General features: G+C 40.9%; 1 protein-coding gene, 1 long non-coding RNA gene and 1 other non-coding gene across 8 annotated transcripts in view; 2 read left to right on the top strand and 1 right to left on the bottom strand.

Annotated features, from left to right (window-relative positions):
- The window catches only part of VTCN1 (V-set domain containing T cell activation inhibitor 1), a 68,809-nt gene that overhangs the window by 12,376 nt on the left and 38,587 nt on the right, over positions 1-17,846 (bottom strand). For all 5 annotated transcript variants that reach the window (XR_011565721.1, XM_070785839.1, XM_070785840.1 and 2 more), the window contains exons 2-3: positions 16,137-16,201; positions 4,153-4,500 (exon numbers count right to left, since the gene is read on the bottom strand). Coding sequence is in view for 4 of the 5 variants with exons in the window: in XM_070785839.1 (XP_070641940.1) it covers positions 4,153-4,500; positions 16,137-16,201 (413 nt within the window). In the remaining variant the exon portion in view is untranslated. The remainder of the gene's footprint in view (positions 1-4,152; positions 4,501-16,136; positions 16,202-17,846) is intronic.
- Positions 1-17,846, top strand: part of LOC139182153 (uncharacterized) — a 46,774-nt gene that overhangs the window by 5,057 nt on the left and 23,871 nt on the right. The window contains exons 2-3 of one of the 2 annotated variants that reach the window (XR_011565723.1): positions 13,882-14,181; positions 15,570-15,700. This is a non-coding gene — a long non-coding RNA (uncharacterized lncRNA). Of the gene's footprint in view, positions 1-13,881; positions 15,701-17,846 lie in introns of both variants that reach the window. The other variant, XR_011565722.1, reaches the window with a different exon arrangement.
- TRNAC-GCA (transfer RNA cysteine (anticodon GCA)) lies at positions 7,514-7,585 on the top strand. The gene has a single exon. It is a non-coding gene; the product is annotated as a tRNA-Cys (tRNA).

The raw sequence follows: 17,846 nt of genomic DNA, 5'->3' as shown, positions 1-17,846 counted from the left end.
TGAGAAGTGAAAGGACAGCTTTGCCATACCCTTAAAGAGCCTGCAGTGTAGCAGGGGAGACCAGACTTGCACACTTGGAACAGGTTAGGAATGAGCTCCCGGGAGATGATGTGGGAACCTGAGTACATGACAGTGACCCACCATTTACTGAGGGTGTGCTCTGGGCTGTTCACCAAATTCTAGACATTACTTCATGTGTTTGTCAAAACAGTCTCAGGTATATCTATTATTGTGACCACTTTAAAAAATAAGTTTTTAATTCTGGAATGATTTTGTTTATCTTTTGGCCACACACTGCAGCACGTGGAATCTTAATTCCCCAACCAGGGATCGAACTGGTGCCCCCTGCATTGAAAGTGTGGCGTCTAAACCACTGGACTGCCAGGGAACTACATGGAATAATTTTAGATTTATAGAAAAGTTGCAAGGATAGTACAGAGGGTTCTTGTATACCCCTTACTCAGTTTCTGCTAATATTCCGCTAACATAACCATGACACATTTGTCAAAACTGAGAAACTATTAATATTGTTTATATATTACTATTAACTCCAGACTTCATTTGGATTTTATCAGTTTTTCCACTAAAGTCCATTTCCTATTCCAGGATCCCAATCACAATGTCACATTGCCCTTATTTGTCATGTCTTTTTAGATTCCTCTGGTCTGTGACATGTTCTCAGTCTTTCCACGTTTTTCATGACCTTGACAGTTTTGAGGAGTACTCAGTTCAGTTCAGTTCACCTGCTCTGTCGTGTCTGACTCTTTGTGACCCCATGGACTGCAGCCTGCCAAACTTCCCTGTCCATCACCAACTTCTGGAGCTTACTCAAACTCTTGTCCATTGAGTTGGTGATGCCATCCAACCATCTCATCCTCTGTCTTCTCCTTCTCCTCCTTCCTTCAATCTTTCCTGTCATCCGGGTCTTTTCAAATGAGTCAGTTCTTCACATCAGGTGGCCAAAGTATTGGAGTTTCAGCTTCAGCCTCAGTCCTTCCAGTGAATATTCAGGACTGATTTCCTTTAGAATGGACTGGTTGGATCTCCTTGCTGACTAAGGGACTCTCAAGCATCTTCTCCAACACCACAGTTCAAAAGCATCACTTCTTCGGCGCTCAGCTTTCTTTATGGTCCAACTCTCACATCCATACATGATTACTGGAAAAACCATAGCTTTGACTAGACGGACCTTTGTTGGCAAAGTAATGTCTCTGCTTTTTAATATGCTGTCTATGTTGGTCATAGGTTTTCTTCCAAGTAGCAAGAGTCTTTTAATTTCATGGCTGCAGTCACCATCTGCAGTGATTTTGGAGCCCCCCCGCCCCAAAATAAAGTCTGTCACTGTTTCCATTGTTTCCCCATCTATTTGCCATGAAGTGATATGACCAGATGCCATGGTCTTCATTTTTTGAATGTTGAGTTTTAAGCCAACATTTTCACTCTCTCCTTTCACCTTCTTCAAGAGGCTCTTTAGTTCCTCTTCACTTTCTGCCATTAGCGTGGTGTCATCTATATGTCTGAGGTTATTGATATTTCTCCTGGCAATCTTGATTCCGGCTTGTTCTTTATCCAGCCCAGCATTTCTCATGATGTACTCTGCATATAAGTTAAATAAGCAGGGTGACAGTATACAGCCTTGATGTACTCCTTTTCCTATTTGGAACCAGTCTGTTGTTCCATGTCCAGTTCTAAATGTTGCTTCTTGACCTGCATACAGATTTCTCAGGAGGCAGGTTAGGTGGTATGGTATTCCCGTCTCTTGAAGAATCTTCCAGTTTGTTATGGCCCACACAGTCAAAGGCTTTGGTGTAGTCATAAAGCAGAAGTAGATGTTTTTCTGGAACTCTCTTGCTTTTTCAATGATCCAACAGATGCTGGCAATTTGATCTCTGATTCCTCTGCCTTTTCTAAATCCATCTTGAACATCTGGAAGTTCATGGTTCACATACTGTTGAAGCCTGGCTTGGAGGATTTTGAGCATTACTTTGCTAGCATGTGAGATGAGTGCAATTGTGTGATGGTTTGAACATTCTTTGGCATTGCCTTTCTTTGGGATTGGAATGAAAACTGACCTTTTCCAATCCTGTGGCCACTGCTGAGTTTTCCAAATTTGCTGACATATTGAGTGCAGCACTTTCACAGCATCATCATATTTTAGGATTTGGTGGCTCAGAGGTTAAGGCATCTGCCTGCAATGCAGGAGACCTGGGTTCAATCCCTGGGTCGGGAAGATCCCCTGGAAAGGAAATGGCAACCCACTCCAGTATTCTTGCCTGGAGAATCCCATGGACGGAGGAGCCTGGTGGGCTACAGTCCACGGGGTCACAAAGAGTCAGACACAACTGAGTGACTTCACTAGCTCAACTGGAATTCCATCACCTCCACTAGCTTTGTGGTAATGTTTCCTAAGGTCCACTTGACTTCACATTCTGGGATGTCTGGCTCTAGGTCAGTGATCACACCATCGTGATTATCTGGGTCCTGAAGATCTTTTTTGTACAGTTCTTCTGTGTACTCTTGCCACCGCTTCTTAATATCTTCTGCTTCTGTTAGATCCATACCATTTTGCCCTTTATTGTGCCCATCTTTGCATGAAATGTTCCCTTGGTATTTCTAATTTTCTTGAAGAGATCTCTTCTTTACCATTCTATTGAGGAGTACTAGCTAGATATTTTGTAGGATGTCCTCTATTGGGATTTGTCTGATGATCTCCTCATGATTAGACTGAGATTGTGGATTTTGGAGAGGGAAACAATAGAAGTTAAAGTACCGTTCTCATTATGTCACATCGAAGAGTGCATGCAGTCAGCAAGACTTAATCGTAAGGTGTTACCGTTGGTCACCTGGCTGAGGCTGTGTTTGCTAGGTTTCTTTGGAAGCTGGACTTCACTAACACACCCTAAGTGTGGTGGTTGGGGGAGCAGGGAAGTTCTAAGCCCCACCTCTCAGAAGGGGTGAGATCTAAAAATATTATTTGGGATTCATCTATAAAGAAAATTTGTTTCATCTCACTCATGTAAGAATGGACTTGTGTATTTATTTTATACTTAGTTATAATTTAATACTATGTTGTTTATTCTGTTGCTCAGATCATTCCAGCTTTGCCACTGGAAGTCCTTTCAGTTGGCTCCAGTGTACCTTTGATGTGACTCTCTTAATCCCTATTTTAATACGGAGAAGCTAAGTCTCAGTGAGGTTACCTTGCCCAGGCCACTGTTATGTGCCCAGGTCTGTCTCTAGATCTGTGCTTCAAACCATTACATATACATGTCATGAGAGTTCCAGAAAAGACCTGTGCAGACTAACTTAGGAAGTCTCAGAATACTTTCTATCTTTCAAGGCTCCTATTAAATGTCAAATTCTCGCCATGTGGGCCTTCCCATCCCTTTACTCCCTATGCATTTGGATATGATCTCTGAATCCCCAAATCACTCTGTATTTTCTCTTCAAGCATTTAATACACTTTACCAATTATTATAGATTTTACACATATTTCGTATCTCTGCCCTGACCCTCAACTCTATGAGCTCTACACTATGAGCTCTGGCTCCAGAAGGGAGGACAATTATCTTTGTTTTCTTAATCATCTTTTTGCTCTTACAATATCTGAGTCCCTTGTACATAAATTCAGAAAATGTTAAATTTAGTTGGTAAGGAAGTGTGGATTTCAGGGGAGAAGGATTAGTGAGTTTATACGATAATATTATTTTGGTCAATTACCTTTGAACTCCTATAATGGTTTCCACTGCTGTGAGTCCCTGGAGGTACTGATTTCAGACTTGGGCTAGAGCCCACTTAGAATAGAAAAGTCTCAGACCAGATTATATATAGTCTTCTCTCACTAGCAAGACTGAAGGCTACCATAGAAGAGAAAGAACAGAGAGCTACTGAGGGAGAAAAATTATTTTGGAAAAATATTTCAGGGGATATATGAGAAAATTCAGAAGAGGCTCGAGTCCTGAACAAAAGATTTTAAGACTTAATATTATAATGGGTTACTTGTGGAGTTGATGTGGCTCTTAGACAGCAAGGATGGCTGCTCACAGAATTCAGATGGTCTTTGTTGGATATGAGTCACTCGTGAGCTATTCACACTCTCTGGTCTCAAATATCTCCTGGCCCCTTCTTTCCCACTTTTCAAAAGTAACTTACCTCCAGTTTTATATTCGAGGTTAGCATTCCCCTTGCCCTTAGAAGTGATGATGTAACATTTATAGGTGCCAGCATCCGTAAGTTGTACATTTTTCAGCCTCAGAGAGGCATTACCAACTATTACTTGATCAGAAAACACTGCTGTCCGGCCTCTGAACATTTCATCCTGGTCTGACAGGACATCTTTGCCTTCTTTGAACTCATGGACCAAGCCCATGACACCTTCCTTCAGCCACTGTATCACGATATCAGCAAGTTTGATGTCAGGTTCAAAAGTGCAACTCAGGATGCCATCTTCCCCGATGTTCCCAGCTGAGGTGAGAGTGGTGACTGTGATGGAGCGTCTTCCTACAATTCAGGAAACAAGGGTCAGTGCCAAGGGAAGCTTTGGAACATCTACAGCCAAATCCTTCATCATTAAAAAGCCAAACAGTGACTTCTGTAATAAATTAGAAATATACAAAACAGGAGAGTCATGAAAAAAGAAAACATAATAGAGCATTAAGACAATAGTTTTGATACCTACAGCAGATCTGCCAATAGCTGATTAAAAAAAGCTACACTATAGCTTTCTGAGACCAAGCAACCAAAACCTTGAGACCAAACAAGAGGAGAATGTATTGGACTTGAGTTTTGAAGATGAGGATTCCAATTCTGGTTTGGTCAGTTACGAGATTTGCAAACTTGGCTACACCTCTGGATTTCAGAAAATTGGAGGTAAGGATATGTGTCTTACCTACCTTAAAGAGCTCTTGTGAGAATCAAAATCAAGTGGATGTGAACTTGATTTGCAAACTGTAATTACCCATATAAGGTAATTGTTATTCTTAGTTGACCAGAAGTGGCATAGAAATGAAATCTCATGTTAACTAAATGTGGCTAATAATTCTGAAGAATGCTAAGCTCTAAAGTGCTGTTACTTTTATCTCCACCTGAATGATAAGGAAACTAAGGCATAGAGAATATAAGTGCCTCGATCAAGGTTAGAGTGCTAGCTATGGTATAATGAAGAATGGTACTCAATTGATTTGGGGCTGAAGATAGAAGTCACACCCTTCTCTCCAAACATAGCACAAGTAGAAGTATTAATTCTGGTGAGAGCCATGTCCACTGTCTCTTCTGCAGTTGCCCACTCAGTCTGTAAAGGACTGACCAACTCTTCTTGCTGTACTGGAAGCTGCTGATTGAGGATGTCTCTGGGGTGATTTAATTAACTGAATATTCTTGAGAGCCTCCTGCTGTGATTTGGATGTGAAGCTAAGGAGAAGGATGGGTCTTTGAGCTCAAGAAGAGAGTGGTACAGACCCAGAGAAGTGTGAGGGAGACCATGAGAGGAAAAAATGAAGGCAGTCCCCCATCTTAGTGCGTCTTAGATCCTGAAGGTTTTCAGGTCTAGTTTCTGTGCACCTTCTGAGTATCCTTTAAACAAACACTGATTATAATGGTCTGTACAAACATCTCTTTCTTACAACCAAGAAAGTCCTACATATGATGGGTGCTGAGCACTTCTCAGCTGGACTTCTCAGCTTCCTTACTGGTGTTCCTGCTGCTCATCTTTGCATCCAGGTGGACCTTAAAGAACAATCTGAACATGTCAATAGTTTTTTTAATACTGTTTTTTATTTTTTAATTCTGAATTTTTGTTTTGGCTGCACTGGGTCTTCATTGCAGCACATGGGCTTAGTTGCCCTGTGGCATGTAGGATCTTAGTTCCCCAACCAGGATGGAACCCACATCCCCTGTACTGGAAGGCAGGTTCTTAACCACTGGACCACCAAGGAAGTCCCCCATGTCAGTTTTCTAATCACTGACCTTCCATGCCAAGGGCTGTGGAGTAGACTTCAGACTAACAGCATGGCCTTCAAAGTGAAGTACTGCAGGCCACATAGGAAATGCCCATATATATTAGCCCTTATTGCTGCCTTTCCAGCCATTCTTTCTACTACATTCTATACTGTAGTTTGCATATCAAGCAATTTATTTATTTGCTGCTTTCAATGGAAAAATACATAAGCAAAGGATACTTGCTATTTTTCAAAAATTGAAGAGGTTAACATTATGAACATAGGGATATCTTTGGCCTCTTGCGTCTTCCAGCCCATAAGAGGTTGGAAATGTCTCATTAGCTCCTAGGCCTTTATAAACAGATGAAGGTAATGGATGTGGGACAGAACTGGAGAAGCAAGCTAGATGCATTTATAAAGAACAGAGAGCTACTAATGGAAGAAAAAATTATCAGTAAAAAGGAGACAGAGGAAACAAAAACACGTGCATAGGCTGAGTTGGAAGGATGTTTTGGAGGCTTTAGAGTATGGGGTATGAGAGGCTTTGGAGTAACTGCCATGAATGGCCATTCATGTGGGAGATTTGGGGGAAAAATATGAAAGAAGGTAGTATGCAGTTTAACTGTGTAATATGAGTACCCCATCCCCTGCCTTTTCTTTCTTTCCCTTTTATGCTGCTCTAATAAAATTCTATTTTTATTTTTGCAAAGATGTACTTGATTTTTTCTTTCTTTTTTTTTTTTTGATTTTTTTTTCAATAAAAGAAAGAACACACACACAAAAAGAACATAAAAAATTCAATGTAATAACAAATTTGGCACATCTGCTCTTCCTGTACAGAATCCTAGAACAGTGGGGCTCACAAATGGGCTCTAACAGAGGACTTCATCATGAGAAAAGAGTTTGCTCTGCCTTGGCATTTTCTTTTTATTATTTTTATTTATTTGCCTGCGCCAGGCCTTATGGCACATCGGATCTTTAGTTGTGGCATGTGGGATATAGTTCCCTGACCATGGATCACATCCAGGCCCTCTGCACTGGAAGTATGGAGTCTTAGCCACTCGACCACCAGGGAAGTCCCTTGCTTTCGTATTTTCTTGAACATTGCTTTAAAGATTTAATTTGCTTTTTATTTGTTTTTACTTGACCGATTGATATCCAAGGTATTGCAGGCTAGTACTGGTTATAATTGTACTGTGCATCTTGACACACACACTTGTTCATCTTGCACCTACAGCTTATAGTTCCTTCTTCTCCTTTATCACCAATTGTCCAAATTCTACTTATATTCAAGGCTATTCAGATTGAGGGATTCACATGAAACCCTTTTTGATCTGCCAAAGCAAAGTTAATAGATTCTCTTTGCTCTTCCTGAATGCTTTTCTTTGCCTTTATTGTAGCATCTGTCTCCCTTTGCTTTGTCTCTAGTCTGTCTCTGGCACTAATTCGTAAGCTTTTCAAAGGAAAAACTGTCGTAATCATATTTGTAAGTCCTGTAAATGCTTTGATGGTTACTTTTATGTGTCGACTTGACTGGGTCACACAGTACCCAGCCACTTGGTCAGATATTCTGGGCTTCCCTGGTGGCTCAGATGGTAAAGCATCTGCCTGCAATGCAGGAGACCCAGGTTCAATCCCTGGGTTGGGAAGAACCCCTGGAGAAGGAAATGGCAACCCATTCCAGTACTCTTGCCTGGAAAATTCCACGGATGGAGGAGTCTAGTAGGCTACGGTCCGTGGGGTCGCAAAGAGTCGGACACAACTAAGCAACTTCACTTTCACTTTCTGGGTATGTCTGTGAGGATGTTTCTGGGGGAGATTAGTATTTGAGTCAATAAAGCAGATCACTTTCCTTAATGTGAGTGGGCCTCACCCAGTCAATTAAAGATCTCATAGAACAAAAAGGCGGAACAAGAGGGGTCTCATGCTGCCTTTGAGCTGGGACATCAGTCTTTTCCTGCCAGTCAGTTCCTTCAGACTTGAACTGAAACATTGTGCTTTTTCAGATTTTGAGCCTACCTATTTGTAGGCTAGAACTACACCATTGGCTCTTCTGGGTCTCACACTTTTGGACTCAGACTTGAACTGAACTATCTGGGTCTCCAGCTTGCTAACCACAGATCTTAGGACTTCTCAAAATACGCAATCATATGAGCCAATTCTTTCTAAATATCACTGTCTCTCTCTGCCTTTCTCTCTCCTCTTCCTTATATCCCGTCACACATACATACCCACACCTACCCTAATGGTTCTGTTTCTCTGGAGAACCCTGACTGATAAATTTTGGTACTGAGAAGTGGAGGTGCTACTGTAATAAGTACCTAATAAGCATATGGAGGAAGTTTTGAAACTGGGTAATGGGTGGAGGCTGAAAGAGCTTTGAGGTGTGTGCTAGAAATGTGGATGTTAAGGGCCATGTGGTGACGTCTCAGATGGGAAATGAGGAACACATTATTGGAAACTGGAGGAAAAGCAGTCCTTGTTAGAAGGTGGCACAGAACTTGGCCAAACTGTGTTCTAGTGTTTTGTAGAAGGTAAAACTTGTGAGCCATAAAATTGGATACTTAGCTGAGGAGATGTCTAAGCAAATTGTTGAAAGAGTGGCTTGGTTATTCCTGACTGCTTATACTAAAATATAGGAAAGGAGAAAGATGAATTGAAGAAGAAATTGTTAAGCAAAAAGGATCCATAACTGAGATTTAGAAAATTCTCAGCCTATCAGTATTGCAAAAAATGAGAAGGCTGTTCTGAAGATAGCACTCAGGGTGTGGGTGAACATCCATTTGATAAGGAGATGATATGTATGACTCATGGATTATAACAGCCACCACAACAGAAGCCAGGAATAGAGATAGGATTATATATTGCCAGCTTGGTACAGAAAAAACCAAAGGGTATAGAAAAATGAGGCAAAATGAAGGAAGGCTACCAGACTTCTTAGATCCTACAGTAAGACCAGACCACAGTGCTATTCAGCTCTATGCTTCAACAGGCCAGGGGACCTCTCTTGGAACTACTCAGTGTATGATATTTTGTCATGGCAACCTGAGCAAACTAAGACAAGTGCCTAGTGACATTTTTACAGAGAAAAATAATGTTTGTTGAGTGAATGAATAAATGAATGAATGAAAATCAGTTGAAATCAAGACACTGTTTGAAATAATGATTCTATCCAAAGTGATTGTAGGAGTAAGGAACATTTGGCAAGATTATCCCATCTTAATTTTGGGGAAATATGAGTCAGTGAAAAATAGAAAAAGCAATGAAAATACACCATGATTCTCAATAAAATCATAAAGCAAATGTAACTATTTTAAAGCAAGGGTAAATTTGATTGTAGTTTATAAAGTCCCATTAAAGTTGAATTGAAAAATTACTTTTTAGAAAAATTACATGATTAGCACAATTTATGGAGAGAATGAAATGGTAATGACTTATCTTAGTTCAGTAATTATGTTACCAAATTAATTTTAATGTGTTGGCCTTGAGCCCACAGGTGGAGAATTTGTTGAAATATCTCTTAGAAAACGTAATGATTAAAAGTAGGCAGCTGTGGAGTGCCCCAGGGACCCACCTCCAGCTCTAGCTCATTTAAGGTTGCATTAAAGATGTGGCAGATGGAATGAGTGCAGTGTTGATTAAATCCCCCCTCCTTGTAGCAAATCAAGGAGGAATAAAAGCCAGTGAGAATTTTAAAAACCCTGAGGACCTAGGCATTGCTTTTGCACCCAGAAAGCAATCAATAAATACTTATTTGTTAGGTGAATAAACGATGGTTACAAGTGATAAAATGAAATTTAATTTGCAAGCAATACCATACAAATATTGCTTCTCTCAAAAAGAAATCTATTTTCAATTTGGCCAACAAATATTGGCTCAAGGAGCTATGTTCTAGGAACCACAGTCTGGTCTAATGTGACTCTCCAGGTCTCTTAAACACCAGGGGCTCTTGTGTGGCTGGTTGAGGGTAAAAGGACTTTAAGAGACGGTTAGAGTTTTGTATCAGTAGATTCAAAACTCTAACCGTCTCTTACAGCATGGGCTTTAAGAATTCCACTGGTCTCTTAAGATTCTGTCAAACATTTTTAAAGTTAGAATCCCCAACCACTCACTGAAAATGAATTCTGTAGCTCCTGGGGGCTAATTACTACCACAGCTCTGGTCTGCATGCAAAATGAGGATTGTCAGAGGGCAGCAAGCTGAAATTGGAGTCTTTCTGTTTTCACATGGATGGGCACTATTTAACTGCTATCTGCAGTAGGAGCAGGAATCTCTTGGAAAGTGGGGATATAGGTAACACAAGGCAGGGATTCTTTTTTTTTTTTAATTTATTTTTAATTGGAGGATAATTGCTTTACAATGTTGTGTTGGTTTCTGTCGCACAGCAAGGTGAATCAGCCATTAATTGTTAATCGCTCAGTCATGTCCAACTCTTTTGTGACACTATGGACTGTAGCCCACCAGGCTCCTCTGTCCATGGCATTCTCCAGCCAAGAATACTGGAGTGGGTAGCCATTCCATTCTCCAGGGGATCTTCATGTCCCAGGGATTGAACCCAAGACTCCTGCGCTGCAGGCAGATTCTTTACCATTTGAGCCAACAGGGAAACCCTGAATCAGCCATAAGTATACATATAATCCCGTCCTTCTTGTGCCTGCCACCTGCCCACCCCCACACTCCCAGTCCCACCCCTCTAGTTGTCACAGAGCACCAGGCTGAGCTCAAAGCAAGGATTCTTTATAGAAACTATGATTCTGGGATGCCCAATACCACTGGATGAAACCTGGGAAAATGAACTTTCCTTTGAAATGACTTAGTAAGTTCTGTGGTTCCCAATAGCATAGACAGCATTCTCAGCATCCACCACAGCCCGCTGTTTGGATGGGCACCATAGCACACGGTGGAAAGGTGGAAACACATAGGCTTAAGCCTGCACTGCTGGCACCTGGGGAAGCACCTGTCAGTGCCGCTCTCGCCAGAGAAGAGGGCAGGGTGGAGGAGAACAGTTGCTTTGTGAGAAAACATTAGAAAGGATGCTGGGCCAGGCTTGTGAAAGGAGCAATGTAGGGAAGGAGGTTGGGCTCCAAAAATCACTGCAGATGGTGACTGCAGCCATGAAATTAAAAAATGCTTGCTCCTTGGAAGAGAAGCTATGACAAACCTAGATAGTGTATTAAAAAGCAAAGAGATCACTTTGCCCACAAAGGTCCGTATGGTCAAGACTGTGGTTTTTTTCAGTAGTCATGTATGGCTGTGAGAGCTGGACTGTAAAGAAGGCTGAGTGCTGAAAAATTAATGTTTTTGAATTGTGGTGTTGGAGAAGACTCTTGACAGACTCCTGGACAGCAAGGAGATCAAACAAGTCAATCCTAAAGGAAATCAGTCCTGAACGTTCATTGGAAGGACTGATGCTGAAGCTGAAGCTCCAATACTTTGGCCACGTGATGTGAAGAACTGACTCACTGGAAAAGACCCTGATGCTGGGAAAGATGGAAGACCAAAGGAGGAGTGGCAGAGGATGAGATGGTTAGATAGCATCACTGACTCAATGGACATGAATCTGAGCAAACTCCAGGAGATAGTGAAGGACAGGGAAGCCCGGCGTGCTGCAGTCCATGGGGTCACAGAGTCAAACATGACTTAGAAACTGAACAATAGGGAAGCAGCAGCAGAACCTGGCATGTAAGAACAGGCATCAAGCTGTGGGGGATCAAGACCCAGCTCTGCCACTTATTGGATATGGGGCCTGGGCAAATTTTCTAATTTTTCTATTCCATAATGTAAAGTGGGGATGTTAATAATAGTAGCTCCCTCAGAGGGTCCCTGAAAGAACTAAATGATACAGTGTAAGTAAAGCATGGTACCTGACTTGCCACGTGTTGAACCTTAAATCAATGATATTGATGACCATTATTAGTTAGAATCGTTTAGAAATATTGCAGATCAGCACACCAGGAGGAAAGAAATATTTTACTAAATGCTTGCAGTGACTCAGTTTAAGCCAGACAACAACCTTGAGATGTAGAAATGATACTGTTCTAGCCATTATATGAATAGGATAAAGAAGCTCTGTGGGGTTAGACGGCTTGCCTAAAGCCCTGTATCTAGCTAGTAGTGGAGCCAGTGTCAAACTCAGTCTTGTCTGAGTTTTTCCTAAGCCTGAAAGTGAAAGTCGTTCAGTGGTGTCCAACTCTTTCTAGTCCATGGAATTCTCTAGGTCAGAATACTGGAGTGGGTAGACGTTCCCGTCTCCAGCAAATCTTCCCGACCCAGGAATCAAACTGGGGTCTCCTGCATTGCAAGTGGATTCTTTACCAGCTGAGCTGCCAGGGAAGCTCTAAGTCTGTATTCCTTCTATCACATTTTGCTGATATCCAGGGCCAGATTGAGATATGTGGAGAGCCTACCCACGAAAGCAGTGTCCTTACCTCATGTAAAAATAAAAACAATTAAAAACCTTAAAAGAAGTATGAGAAAGGTCAACATCTATTTAATTTCCCAGATGACTCCAGTGAAAAAAATATGTATCACTTTCTTTCCAAACCACTTCAATGGTTGTGTTTTGGTGCCAGAAGCACTTGCCTTACTGTTTTATCCAGTGACCAAAGATGGAGCATCATTAGGAAGGAGTGTCCTGTGACTTTCTGTCCAGGATTCCCTAACTTCAGAGGAATTTCCTGGTGTGGCCAGGAAATTGTTCAAGTTTTAGGAGGTGCTGTATGGATGCATTAATAATAGCAAATTATTAATGGCACTGATAGTATCAATGTAAACAATAGCAGCCATTTATTACACATATATGTGTCTGGCACTTTATAAAAACTTTCTCATGTAATTCCCACAATGACTCTCACTATTTTACCAGTGAGGTTCTATAAAATTAAGTTACATCCCAAAGGATACATAATGTTATCCCGGAGATTAGAGCAACTCCCATCTCTAAGTGTTTCTACCACACAGAGCTGTTCAAAGTTACCCAGGGGGTGAGTGACAGTGCAGAGACTAGCAGAGTATAGTCAGGGGTCTTTCCACTGCATCTCCCTCCTTCTTAAAGGGTCATCCACGAAGCCTGCCCTAAAACCAGCCTGATGGAAGCTGCTCAGCCTCTCTTCCCAGCCAACCACCTCAAATGCATTTGGGGTCCATATTTAGAGTTCCCAAGGAGTGGAATGCCTATGAGAAGGTGACCTATACAGCCTCAGGAAAGTTACAAAGAAATAGATTTTTTTTCTGTATTTAGAAATGTCTTTATCATCTGTGGTCTCAGGAATAATGCCTGCAAGGTACACCAGAAAACATCCTTCTGTGTTACAGCTCTGCATGAGTATCATGGTATAGGGTGATGGGTGGGAGTGTGGGTTCTGGAAGCAAATGTCAGGATTTGAAATGCAATTATGTGTTTGTGCCTGGTTGCTAGCTGTGTGCAACTTTACACAAGTTTCTAATCAGGACATCGTAATATTTATCTATTTGTTGTGAGTTGTAAATCAGATAATATATGCAAAGTTATTTGGAACCATAAGGTGAACACAAAAAACATTTGAAAAATATCACCACCACCACCACCATCATCTACCTAATGCTATTTGCATAATTTCATTGTCTAGTATATTAATCCAGCTAACATTTTATCTAACTCATTTAAAGTGTGGTAATGTCATGCTCTCAGGTACCGGTTATGGTTCTTTTAATATAGGCAATTGAGAAAAAGCCAACTAAATAGTGTTAAACTAATAAACAGTCCATTTAATCCCAAATAACCAGCTTTTACTTTATGAAGTAGAAAGAAGGCAGAAAACCTTTCATTGGTGGTAGGGTTTTAATATTATTGGTAGCTCATGGCTGAACTGAGTGAACTGTAACTTCTATCTATGTATTTACCCTACCATGCCTCTGTCCACTTGTCTATTCAGAAAACACTTAAAGAGTCTTCTTTGTATTCAAGGAACTGTCGCTACACGTTTGGGATCTGGTTCCCTGACCAGGGATCAAACCCGGCCCCCGCTACATTGGAAACTCAGAGTCTTAGCCACTGGACCACCAGGGAAGTCCCTGTTTTTTCATATAGAATGTACTGTTCTGTGTCTTGCTCTGTTGCTCAACATTATGTTTCTTATTTGAAAACATACGTCTCTCAGTCACCAGGAAATAGAAGTTAAAATCACAGCAGTATTCCACAATATCCAGTGTTCGTGAGGACGTGACGCGCTGGGTCCCTCATACACCTCTGGTTAAGAATAACTTGGTGAATCACTTTGGAAAATGAAATGGCAGTATCTACTAGGATCTATTTATTGGCTTTCTGGACATACTGTTTTGTGAAGTGCTTATTTTAAGATACTATAAAAAGAATTAAAAGTCAGCAACAACTAGGTCCTACTGTATAGCAAAGGGAATTATATCCAGTCTACTGGTTTAAACCGTAGTGGAAAAAAAAATTTTTTTTAAAAAGAATGTACATATGTGTATAACTGAGTCACTTTACTATGCAGCAGAAATTAGTACAACATTATAAATCAACTATACATCAACAATGATTTTTTAAATAAAAAAGAACTTAAATGGATCATCACTTAGAAAAAAAGAATTAAAAGAGCAAAACAAAGCAGGAAGAGGAACATTAATGAAGATAAAAGCTAGACTTAATTAAATTAGGAAATCAGAGAAAGTAAAAATAAAACCAAAACCAAAACCTGGTTCCTTCAAAACTACTATAAAGCCAATTAACACCTTGTAAATCTATTTTAAGATGACAGAGGGTTTGGGGAGAAAGAGCACCCAAGATTAGGAATAGGAAGAGATAAGATGAAGAGAAAGCAAATTATAAAAGAATGTTAGAATAAAACAGGCTAGTGAGCTCAGAAACAGATCCAAACACATTTGGATACTTGATTTATGATAAAAATAACACTAATGAGAAGTGGGGGAAGGATAGTGTTTTGACCCATCTTAACCACTGTCTTTGCCCATGCACAAAATTTTTCTAGATGGTTGTAGATATAAATGTGAGAGGTTAAACGTTAAAGCTTCCACAAGATAACCTAGAAGAAAACATTTATGACCTTGAAATAGGTAGACATCTTAAACTGCTTACAAAAAATTCCTGGTATAAAGAAAAAGATAAATTGAACTGTGTAAAAATTAGGAACTTCACTCATTGAAAGACATCATTAAGAGAGTGAAAAAGCAAGCCAGAGAGTAGAAGAGATTTCTCAATACATATAACCAAATTGCACTCAGCATATAATTCCTACATATCAAAAAGAAAAAGATAACCCAATAGAAAAATAGATGAAAGACAAAATACACATTTTTACTGATAAAGAAAATGGAGAAAGATGCTAATATCTTCTCTAGGCAAACAGATCTACAAATGAATGAGTTTTATTCATTTAGGCCTTGTGATTACTATTTAGTGGCAGCACGCATATTGGAGGAGAGTCACAGAGAGAAAAGACAGCTGGAACTATAAGAACTAAAGTTATCAATTGACAGCTTTGGCCACAGTCTAAGTTAAAATAAATGTGTTGGCCTGAGTCAGGCACTTCAAGGGAAATGAAGCAAGTGACTTGCTTCAGAGAGGACAGCTGCTGGTCTAAGTCACTCAACGTCTTAATCTGGCATCCGTAATAGAAGCTCCTGAGACGTGGCCTGCACAGAAGAGAGGACTGTTCCTGCAACTGAGACCAGTTGACTGCCTTTGGAAACTCACCATCCGTGCCACAGTGGCGTCTGTTTCCCATGTGGAACAGCAGTTATGACCAGTAAGTATTCTGTTTAAGAACCCTGTGTTAAAGACTTGATATTCTTCAACACTTCAGCGGAAGCCCCACTGCAAAGGAATCATCTACTCAGGTCAACTGTTGATAGAATGGCTCAGCCAAGGCACTTAGCTGTGATCCCAGAATGATATCTTCAGCACTGTCTGGTGAAGAGAACAGTCTGAGAGACATTCCATTTATTTTCTCAGCTACCTGGTGATGAAGATGTTATTTCCTCCACATCCTATATGAGGGAACTGAGGTCTGGGGAGTTAAATGACTAAAGGGCAGAGAACACAGTCAATAAGTAGAAGAACCAGGGCTCTCCTCTGAGGTTTTCTGGGTTCAGACCCTGTATTCTTGCCATTCTACACATTAAGTGATTAGGGACTTACTGATGAGCAGCGGATGGATTGTGGTAATGCAGGAAATCACATACCTGAAATACCAAAACCGATGATAAATACAATTGCTCCAGCCAGAATAATGATGATGCTAATAATGCTATGGAGAGAGAAAGAAACAGGAAATTACTTCTTTATTCCACTTAACATGCTGCTTTGCAACCTAGGCTCATACCTGCCCTTTGTAGGAGGTATTATATAAAGACTCTCAACTTTTTCTTCAAAATATGTCCTTTCCTAGAAATAGGTGCCTTAGAAAGGGATCTCAACAATTCCATCCTCGGCCCCCTGGGTGCTGGGATAGATTAAAGGAGTGGCTCTTTTGTCTGATTGTGTGCATCATCTTATTTTCCTATTTCCAGATCAGTGAAGATCAGACACAAAGACTGCTGGGGAAAACCCAATGGCATTTCTGTAATGCCAGGTGGCACTTGAGGGAGACTAGTTCAATCCTTAGCCCACCCTGAGCATTACTGCATCCCTCTTATTACATCATTAATCTATCTGTTTGTCTCCTTCCATAGACTTTAAACTCCACTAAGGACAGCGGTCATATCTTTGCTTTGTACCCACTAGTCCACTTCACTCTGTAGATCCTCACTGAGAGTTTGTTTTATTAAAACAGTAAGAAGTTTATTACAGAGAGCTTAGGAAACACAGATAAACAAAAATAAGACAATAAAGTCACCTGAAACTCCACCATCCAGACATAACAACTGGTAACTTCTTGAAATGTATCTTGCCAATTTTCAATGAGCAGATTAATAAATGATGTTTAGGAAATAAACAAATAAGGAAATACTGCTTATATTTACTGAGTGCTAGAATTATGTCACAGATATGTTGTTTTAGGCACCATTTATGGACTATGTCATTTATCCATGTGATAACCTTATGAGGTAAACAAACATATCTCCATTTTACAGATGAAGACATGACATAGGGATAGTAAGCTTCTTCCCTAAATTCACATGGTTGGTAAGTGGCAGAGCTGGGATTAGACTGTGTCTCCAGAATCTGTACTTGACTACTTCCTACACTGCCTGCCAGGGATGGGGGTTCAAGATGGGGTGTGTCCCTCCTCTCTGCCCAGAGGAACCCATTAGGGGATACCAGCTTGAGCTGCTGAGAGTGACTCAGACAGAACAGAAGGTGCAGGTCAGAGCTGGCCTGGTGGCAAAGCAGTCCCTGGGAAGCTTTCCCAGTGCTGCCTGCTCTGGTGCATAAGTCATCAGGCAGGTGTCCTCCGCCACAGTCTCATTGCTGCCAACTCACACATTCCCTGCACCCACACCGATGTTATGCAATTGGCAGGACAAAAGAGAGGTACAGGGAGGCAAAGAATGATGCTATAGAGAGAAGGGAAGCACAGGGCATTTTTCTTGCTGCCCCAAATAGGCTCATAGAACCCAGGTCCCCTCAGCTCAGGGATGGGCCCACCAGAGAGAAACGATAGAGTCACGAGGAACAATTTGAGTAAACAGTTCCCCTAGAGGTTAAGCCCTCATGAGGTATAGCCATAGGGACAACAATTGAATAAGCAAAATCATCACTAGGACTGATAAGGTATCTGCAGTTGATTCCAAGAAGAGACCACATTTGACAACTGCCCCCTTTCTTTACACACCTAGGTGTGGCCTCAAATATTATTGGTCCAAGTGTGTGAGAACAGCTTAACAAACTCATAGCAAGAGGTACTGTCTGGCTTTCTGACTACTGAGCTGGACAGAGCAGACTTGCATTTG

Source organism: Bos indicus, chromosome 3, assembly GCF_029378745.1.
Source record: "Bos indicus isolate NIAB-ARS_2022 breed Sahiwal x Tharparkar chromosome 3, NIAB-ARS_B.indTharparkar_mat_pri_1.0, whole genome shotgun sequence".
NCBI lineage: Eukaryota > Metazoa > Chordata > Mammalia > Artiodactyla > Bovidae > Bos > Bos indicus.
Note: the sequence above shows the minus strand (reverse complement) of the source record. Positions and strands in the feature narration are given on the sequence as shown.